This window comes from Sinocyclocheilus grahami, unplaced genomic scaffold (genome assembly GCF_001515645.1).
Source record: "Sinocyclocheilus grahami isolate Dianchi unplaced genomic scaffold, SAMN03320097.WGS_v1.1 scaffold182.1, whole genome shotgun sequence".
Lineage (NCBI taxonomy): Eukaryota > Metazoa > Chordata > Actinopteri > Cypriniformes > Cyprinidae > Sinocyclocheilus > Sinocyclocheilus grahami.
In genome coordinates, this window is record NW_015505361.1 from 596,002 (window position 1) to 606,382 (window position 10,381).

General features: G+C 34.2%; 1 protein-coding gene across 4 annotated transcripts in view; it reads left to right on the plus strand.

Moving 5' to 3' along the window:
- The window catches only part of pak1 (p21 protein (Cdc42/Rac)-activated kinase 1), a 59,233-nt gene that overhangs the window by 29,836 nt on the left and 19,016 nt on the right, over window positions 1-10,381 (plus strand). For all 4 annotated transcript variants that reach the window (XM_016284386.1, XM_016284385.1, XM_016284388.1 and 1 more), the window contains exons 3-6: window positions 7,437-7,531; window positions 8,378-8,525; window positions 8,968-9,005; window positions 9,586-9,699. In XM_016284386.1, coding sequence (XP_016139872.1) covers window positions 7,437-7,531; window positions 8,378-8,525; window positions 8,968-9,005; window positions 9,586-9,699 — 395 coding nt within the window. The remainder of the gene's footprint in view (window positions 1-7,436; window positions 7,532-8,377; window positions 8,526-8,967; window positions 9,006-9,585; window positions 9,700-10,381) is intronic.

Genomic DNA, 10,381 nt, shown 5'->3' on the forward strand with positions numbered 1-10,381 from the left:
TACACTCTAAAAAATGCTGGGTTAAATACAACCCAGTGCTGGGTAAAATAGGGACAAACCCAGCAATTGGGTTGTTTTGACCAAGCGGTTGGTTTTAAATGTTTAACCCAACCTTCTGGGTAGTAACCCAACCGCTGGGTAAAAACAACCCAATTGCTGGGTTTGTCCCTATTTTACCCAGCACTGGGTTGTATTTAACCCAGCATTTTTTAGAGTGTAATAATAAGAACTCAGATAAACCGTATATATCACCGTAGTCGTGTGTTTATTAGTCACGTTGAATCAATAAAAGCAGTTGAATCTTCTGCCGCTATAGGCATTTCCTGGGTTTCTTCTGCGAGGCGTATTTGGAGTTTCAGCACGAGAGCGCCCTCTGGCCTTTGGATGGAGATTTACTGCTGATCACAGAACCGTGCTTCACTGAAAGATACGCATGACAATCACAGCTTCTGTCGAATCGCGATCTCGATTCCATTTCGATTTATCGTACAGCCCTAGATTACGGTCATATCCTTATGTATATATGTCACAAGTTCACACCATTTCCATTTTGCACAAAGGTCCGTCCTGACAGTCTGTTCAGTTTGAATCTTTACTGAATGAGCGGCGGCCACGTGCACGTGCGTTAGACAGATGGAAAAGAGAGTAGATTTTATGAGAGTAGGAACTGTAAGGGGATAACAGCGTGTAATTGTCTGAATATAAATATCAGACGCTTCATAACCGCCTTTTACAGGATAAAGAAATTATAGTAAGACGTGACTGTGGTCAAAGTGAACGTGTGTTCCTGAAGAACATTACTCTTACCTATTGGTTACAACTTAGTTTGTGATTTTATTAGTCTTTATCATCTTTATTATTACATTTTTAATTCAGAGATTTAAACTATATTCACTATATACAATGCTAAACAAATTTATTAAAACAAATTTATGTTAGGTTTTTAACAAATTATGGTTTGTGCCACTGCTGCTCTAAACTAACAGTACTCTATTACTAACAGTAAACATTTTTTAGCTTTCTGTATTGTTAGTCCTCCAATATGCATACGCTCTTTAGTAACAGTATATGCTATTTCTAATGCTATAATGTAATTGTTGCTGTTATCTATGAAAGAAAGGCAGAGAGCTTTATAGTGTTTTTTTTTTCAGATACCCAATTACAGTCAAAAAAGTACATAAACAATGCCAGCAAGAATGCAAGCTGTTATGAAGGGCATATGAGGCCATTTTTGTTATGTGAATAAATACTATTTAGTTGTTTAAGTTTATTTGCCCAATAAATGACAATAACATTTTTTGATTACTTTTTTTTTTGACAGATTCCTAAAATTCCTAAAATGTGTTTTCTCTTTATTATGGCAGGTGGTCTAATAAATTAAGCACCATATGTTTTCATAGCATTCAGTTGGCACATTTGTTTGAAGGACATTGGGCAGAATGTGGAATAGTGTGTTTTTTGTCAATAAAATAAAAAAACATATATATATATATTTAAAAAAAAAAATCCGATTAATCGACCAACTAATTGATTATCAAAATAATCGTTAGTTGCAGCCCTAGGTAAAATCGTGAATCGTGATCAGAAATCGAAAAACTGTGAATCAATTTTTAAACGAAACGTGACCCCAAGAATAGATATGAATCGAATCATGAGGTACCAAAGATTCCCACCCCTAGTTCTTTATTATGGCAGGTGGTCTAATAAATTAAGCACCATATGTTTTCATAGCATTCAGTTGGCACATTTGTTTGAAGGACATTGGGCAGAATGTGGAATAGTGTGTTTTTTGTCAATAAAATAAAAAAACATATATATATATTTAAAAAAAAAAATCCGATTAATCGAAAAAGTAATCGACCAACTAATTGATTATCAAAATAATCGTTAGTTGCAGCCCTAGGTAAAATCGTGAATCGTGATCAGAAATCGAAAAACTGTGAATCAATTTTTAAACGAAACGTGACCCCAAGAATAGATATGAATCGAATCATGAGGTACCAAAGATTCCCACCCCTAGTTTGTGGCAGCAAGTTCTCACACTTTCTCAGTGTATAACACACGTCTCTAAACACCTGTGCGTCCGCTCGTGTCTCTGTGTCAAGAGTTCGTCTCACTCATGCGTTCTGAGCAGCTCGTCTTTCTGCAGGCCTGTTTTGTGTAAATTAAGCACCATATGTTTTCATAGCATTCAGTTGGCACATTTGTTTGAAGGACATTGGGCAGAATGTGGAATAGTGTGTTTTTTGTCAATAAAATAAAAAAACATATATATATATATTTAAAAAAAAAAATCCGATTAATCGACCAACTAATTGATTATCAAAATAATCGTTAGTTGCAGCCCTAGGTAAAATCGTGAATCGTGATCAGAAATCGAAAAACTGTGAATCAATTTTTAAACGAAACGTGACCCCAAGAATAGATATGAATCGAATCATGAGGTACCAAAGATTCCCACCCCTAGTTTGTGGCAGCAAGTTCTCACACTTTCTCAGTGTATAACACACGTCTCTAAACACCTGTGCGTCCGCTCGTGTCTCTGTGTCAAGAGTTCGTCTCACTCATGCGTTCTGAGCAGCTCGTCTTTCTGCAGGCATGTTTTGTGTTAATTACCAGCCCGTTAGCACATCGTTAATATTAAAGACCCTGCCTGGCTTCAGCACAGAGCAGATGAGGACGTTTATAACAGGCATTAGCAGCATCCGCACACATGAGTGACACACAGGAACTGGAGCAGAGCATAATACATGCCAGACGGCGTATATATTGTAATGACTTTATGAAGATTAGCACTGGTCCAAAAAACTTCTGAGCTTAAAATGGCATACAACTAGTGTTAGTGATACTTATATGCACTAAAATAAGAGTTTTTTAAAAAACTAGAGATTGGTGTGCTGTTTTATGGAAATATTTCAGATAGATAGATAGATAGATAGATAGATAGATAGATAGATAGATAAAACTGCCTGGCTTCAGCACAGAGCAGATGAGGACGTTTATAACAGGCATTAGCAGCATCCGCACACATGAGTGACACACAGGAACTGGAGCAGAGCATAATACATGCCAGACGGCGTATATATTGTAATGACTTTATGAAGATTAGCACTGGTCCAAAAAACTTCTGAGCTTAAAATGGCATACAACTAGTGTTAGTGATACTTATATGCACTAAAATAAGAGTTTTTAAAAAAAACTAGAGATTGGTGTGCTGTTTTATGGAAATATTTCAGATAGATAGATAGATAGATAGATAAAAAATTACAATTATAAATATGTAAAATGAATATATTTCTCTAAATCTGTGTGCAAAAGTAATTAGCCTACGAAATGCTTCTAACATACTAGCAGCATGCTAAACATGCCAGCAAAATTGTTAACAAGTGCTAAAACATGCTATCAACATGTTGAAACATGCTAGCAATGTTCTGAAACCTGTTAACAAAATGTGAAAACATGTTAGTAATGTGTTAAATCATGCTAACAATGTGTTAAAACGGGCTACTGACATGTTAAAACATTAATGGTGTTCTAAAACATGTTAGCCACATGTTAAAACATGCTGGCTATGTGTTAAATCATGATAACAATGTTAAAACATGCTAGCAATGTTCTGAAACATGTTAGCAAAATGTTAAAACATGCTAGCATCATGTTAAAACATGTTAGTAATGTATTAAATCATGCTAACAATGTGTTAAAATGGGCTACTAGCATGTTAGCAATGTTTTAAAACATGCTAGCAACATGTTAAAATGTTAAGAGATGTTCTAAAACATGTTAGCCACATGTTAAAACATGCTGGCTATGTGTTAAATCATGATAACAATGTTAAAACATGCTAGCAATGTTCTGAAACATGTTAGCAAAATATTAAAGCATGCTAGCATCATGTTAAAACATGTTAGTAATGTATTAAATCATGCTAACAATGTGTTAAAACTGGCTACTAACATGTTAAAACATTAACGATGTTCTAAAACATGTTAGCAACATGTTAAAACATGCTGGCTATGTGTTAACATGTTGCTAACATGTTTTAGAACATCGTTAATGTTTTAACATGTTAGTAGCCAGTTTTAACACATTGTTAGCATGATTTAATACATTACTAACATGTTTTAACATGATGCTAGCATGCTTTAATATTTTGCTAACATGTTTCAGAACATTGCTAGCATGTTTTAACATTGTTATCATGATTTAACACATAGCCAGCATGTTTTAACATGTGGCTAACATGTTTTAGAACATCTCTTAACATTTTAACATGTTGCTAGCATGTTTTAAAACATTGCTAACATGCTAGTAGCCCATTTTAACACATTGTTAGCATGATTTAATACATTACTAACATGTTTTAACATGATGCTAGCATGTTTTAACATTTTGCTAACATGTTTCAGAACATTGCTAGCATGTTTTAACATTGTTATCATGATTTAACACATAGCCAGCATGTTTTAACATGTGGCTAACATGTTTTAGAACACCATTAATGTTTTAACATGTCAGTAGCCCGTTTTAACACATTGTTAGCATGATTTAATACATTACTAACATGTTTTAACATGATGCTAGCATGTTTTAACATTTTGCTAACATGTTTCAGAACATTGCTAGCATGTTTTAACATTGTTATCATGATTTAACACATAGCCAGCATGTTTTAACATGTTGCTAACATGTTTTAGAACATCGTTAATGTTTTAACATGTTAGTAGCCAGTTTTAACACATTGTTAGCATGATTTAATACATTACTAACATGTTTTAACATGATGCTAGCATGCTTTAATATTTTGCTAACATGTTTCAGAACATTGCTAGCATGTTTTAACATTGTTATCATGATTTAACACATAGCCAGCATGTTTTAACATGTTGCTAACATGTTTTAGAACATCGTTAATGTTTTAACATGTTAGTAGCCAGTTTTAACACATTGTTAGCATGATTTAATACATTACTAACATGTTTTAACATGATGCTAGCATGCTTTAATATTTTGCTAACATGTTTCAGAACATTGCTAGCATGTTTTAACATTGTTATCATGATTTAACACATAGCCAGCATGTTTTAACATGTGGCTAACATGTTTTAGAACATCTCTTAACATTTTAACATGTTGCTAGCATGTTTTAAAACATTGCTAACATGCTAGTAGCCCATTTTAACACATTGTTAGCATGATTTAATACATTACTAACATGTTTTAACATGATGCTAGCATGTTTTAACATTTTGCTAACATGTTTCAGAACATTGCTAGCATGTTTTAACATTGTTATCATGATTTAACACATAGCCAGCATGTTTTAACATGTTGCTAACATGTTTTAGAACATCGTTAATGTTTTAACATGTTAGTAGCCAGTTTTAACACATTGTTAGCATGATTTAATACATTACTAACATGTTTTAACATGATGCTAGCATGCTTTAATATTTTGCTAACATGTTTCAGAACATTGCTAGCATGTTTTAACATTGTTATCATGATTTAACACATAGCCAGCATGTTTTAACATGTTGCTAACATGTTTTAGAACATCGTTAATGTTTTAACATGTTAGTAGCCAGTTTTAACACATTGTTAGCATGATTTAATACATTACTAACATGTTTTAACATGATGCTAGCATGCTTTAATATTTTGCTAACATGTTTCAGAACATTGCTAGCATGTTTTAACATTGTTATCATGATTTAACACATAGCCAGCATGTTTTAACATGTTGCTAACATGTTTTAGAACATCGTTAATGTTTTAACATGTTAGTAGCCAGTTTTAACACATTGTTAGCATGATTTAATACATTACTAACATGTTTTAACATGATGCTAGCATGCTTTAATATTTTGCTAACATGTTTCAGAACATTGCTAGCATGTTTTAACATTGTTATCATGATTTAACACATAGCCAGCATGTTTTAACATGTGGCTAACATGTTTTAGAACACCATTAATGTTTTAACATGTCAGTAGCCCGTTTTAACACATTGTTAGCATGATTTAATACATTACTAACATGTTTTAACATGATGCTAGCATGTTTTAACATTTTGCTAACATGTTTCAGAACATTGCTAGCATGTTTTAACATTGTTATCATGATTTAACACATAGCCAGCATGTTTTAACATGTTGCTAACATGTTTTAGAACATCGTTAATGTTTTAACATGTTAGTAGCCAGTTTTAACACATTGTTAGCATGATTTAATACATTACTAACATGTTTTAACATGATGCTAGCATGCTTTAATATTTTGCTAACATGTTTCAGAACATTGCTAGCATGTTTTAACATTGTTATCATGATTTAACACATAGCCAGCATGTTTTAACATGTTGCTAACATGTTTTAGAACATCGTTAATGTTTTAACATGTTAGTAGCCAGTTTTAACACATTGTTAGCATGATTTAATACATTACTAACATGTTTTAACATGATGCTAGCATGCTTTAATATTTTGCTAACATGTTTCAGAACATTGCTAGCATGTTTTAACATTGTTATCATGATTTAACACATAGCCAGCATGTTTTAACATGTTGCTAACATGTTTTAGAACATCGTTAATGTTTTAACATGTTAGTAGCCAGTTTTAACACATTGTTAGCATGATTTAATACATTACTAACATGTTTTAACATGATGCTAGCATGCTTTAATATTTTGCTAACATGTTTCAGAACATTGCTAGCATGTTTTAACATTGTTATCATGATTTAACACATAGCCAGCATGTTGTTAGCCACATGTTAAAACATGCTGGCTATGTGTTAAATCATGATAACAATGTTAAAACATGCTAGCAATGTTCTGAAACATGTTAGCAAAATATTAAAGCATGCTAGCATCATGTTAAAACATGTTAGTAATGTATTAAATCATGCTAACAATGTGTTAAAACTGGCTACTAACATGTTAAAACATTAACGATGTTCTAAAACATGTTAGCAACATGTTAAAACATGCTGGCTATGTGTTAAATCATGATAACAATGTTAAAACATTTGAGCAACATGCTTAAACATGCATGCTGCAATCATCTGTCTGTATGTTTTCTGAATGGCCTTCAAAACCTTCAAACTTTAAGCTATGAACTACTTCAGACTACTACAAACTGAAAACCTTCTTGTTTCTTCAAACTTGCTAGTCAGGCTTTCTAAAGCCAACATCAAAGTTTGTCTTGACAAACGTGTTTATCTAGTTAACATTTTAATTTATCATAATGTAATTAAAAAATATATGTATTTATACAATAGTTTCTCATTATTATGTACTGTATCTGTATAATAGAGACAAAATGAAAAACATGTTTTACACTAAATGTTTGAATAATCCAAGTTTAAACATCCCTTAACTGTTGTTCTCTTCTTTCACTCACCTGTGTCTCCGCCCCCTTCCTCGTCTTCAGCCAATAAGAAGAAGGAGCGTCCAGAGATCTCTCTGCCATCAGACTTTGAGCACACTATCCATGTTGGCTTTGACTCCGTCACTGGAGAGTTCACTGTAAGTCTGAGCAAAGATCTTTTCCTGCAGGATGCCCACATGCTCTATGTTGAAAACATCTTTATTCATACATTCAGACATTATTACATACATTAGACTCTCTTTTTGTGACTCCACATTTGATCTAGTATCCAGTTATCCAACCACTGGGAACAAAATATTGACTTTTTTTGTCTAGGAAAAGACTTTTTTTTGGACAAATTATGGCCAAATCTAAATGTAAAATTCACTTTTACTCTGTGCTTAACCTGTAAAATGAATGAACTCATCTGATTATAAAGGGAAAATGCTAAAGAAAGCAAGCAAAAAAGGACAAACGGAAAGAAAAATGGCTAAAGATGTTCATTTATCGACTAACACCTGTTTAACATCAGCAACCCAAATATAGAAAGTGAACCTCCAGCAGTTCAGACTCGCAGCATTAACCTCCGGGTCCAGATCTGTCTTCCCCTTTACATCTGGTTTATTATATTTGATAAGATATTAAATGAGCTGTGCTCTTTTCCTGACCCCTAAATCAGCTGTATATTTCCTGCGTGTGACACTGAGTTGAGTTCAGTTTGTGTAATGAGTGTTAATGAGAGCCGGTGGCTCAGAACCACGCCAGCAGAGACGCTCAAATTACTTCAGTCCATTAGACCTTAAACTGATGCCGGTGGTCCAGCAACACACTCAAACTGAACACAATGAGACCATATTAATCTGTCGGTCAGGTTTACCATTGCTTTTGGCACAGGCGTGCCTGAGAAAGCTGCATTGTGAGTGTCATAGTTCTGGGTGACAGTGCAGACTGATTACCGTGGTTTACACCGTCTTCAGTGCTTGTTGTTGTGGCTCTCTGCGTAGGGCATGCCTGAGCAGTGGGCACGGTTACTCCAGACGTCCAACATCACCAAACTCGAGCAGAAGAAGAATCCTCAGGCCGTTCTGGATGTGCTTAAATTCTACGACTCTAAAGAAACGACCAACAGCCAGAAATACATGAGCTTTACAGGTGTGACACTCACTTCCATGTTAAAGCTATAGCAGTGTAGATGTGTATGTATGTGTGTGTAAAATAAAATGGAAAAAATATATGTAATAAAAATATATAAACGATTTGTTTATATAGTATGAATATATATATACACACACACACACAAATAAATAATTATATATATATATATATACACACATATAGTGCTGTCAGATGATTAATCGCATCCAAAATAAGTTTTTGTTTACATAATATATCTGTATCACGTATATACATGTGTGTGTGTGTGTGTGTGTGTATATATATATATATATTTATTTATTATATTTAACATTTATTAGAGCCATTGAATCCTTTATAAACCAGCAGTTGAAAAAATAATATCCATAAGGTTGTGTCTGTAAATTAGTTCAACTGTATGTCTCTTTCTCATTTCTCATTCGTCTGATTTTAATTTCAGATAAAGGTGCGGATAACTACAGCTCTTCCAACGCAGTGGTGAGTCATTGTGACATCTGACTGTTTTCCAGTTTTATCTGTGACACGCAGAGAAGCGTTTGAGGTCAGGAGGGCAATGTGAACAAATGTCCTCTCGGCTCACGCGACAGATTGACAGAGGATAGGACGGGAGGAAGTTTGCTGGGGGGGAAGTGCGAAAGAGAGAAGGGAACTGAGAGCTAAAATTGGAGTGGGGGTGCAGTGAACAACAAGGTGACCGAGTCCCATAAGAGCTGCCCACTCAACAGAAGGACAGAAGTGATGCCAGCCACTCCAGGCAGTGCCAGTGGGTTCATCTCTCTCTCTCTCTCTCTCTCTCTCTCTCTCTCTCTCTCTCTGCACTGTGAATCAGCATCTTTTTCGTCCAATTCTCCTGCTGAGTCGTACCGCATCCGTAGCTTAGACCGAATCAGGTTAGATGTGAAGCGGGATGGGGGGTGAAGTTTTATTTGGGGTGTATCGGGACAGCTGGTGAGGGTTGAGTGCGGTTGGCATGTTGGCGGTGGGTTTGTTTTGCACTCATGTTGTGATGTCAGTCGGTCAGCCTCACTTCCTGCTCGGCTTGTTTCACGCTCCGCAGAACTCCAAGACCGTTTCCGAGACCCCCGCCGTGGCCACCGTCTCCGAGGATGAGGATGAGAATGAAGCCACGCCTCCACCCATCATCGCACCCCGTCCCGAACACACCAAATCTGTGAGTATTTACTTATATGGGACAATGAGCAGTTGCTGAGGTTTTTTAAGCGTTTTCCAGCACGTGTATATTTTTAAATGTTAGTATAGTTTTTTAGAATTAATTATTATTTATTTATTAAATAATTATTTATAATTTTTTTCCAAAAATTATATATTTTTTATATTTTTAATTGTAGTGTAATTTTTAGTAAGTTTGTGTTTTTAAATATTACTATATAGTTTTATTTTTTATTTCATTTTTAGATTTTGTTTTAATTCTTTCTTCTTTTTTTCCAGTTTAGTTTGCAGTTAGTTGCCAAGGCAACAGTTCTAATTTCATTTGGTTTAAGTTTAAGAAATTTAAGTATTCTCTCAGTTATGCTCTCGGATTGAGTTCAATGTACTTTATAGGCATGACAAAATTATACTTTCATTTTGTCAAGAAATGGAAAAGTAAAATAACACTAAGTGCAAATAATAAAAAAAAAAAAATAATAATAATAATGGGTGTAAAATAAAATGCAAATACTCACTTTGAGATGTTGCCTTAAATGCTTATGGGAAATAAAAAAAAATTAGTTAAGTTTATTTAGGCCTTATGTTTGGGTGGTTGCTAGGATGTTTTGCAAGGTTGCTAGGTTATTAATATTTTGAATTTGTTTTATTTCTAGATTTTCCGTTTTAGTGTCATTTTTTTGTAT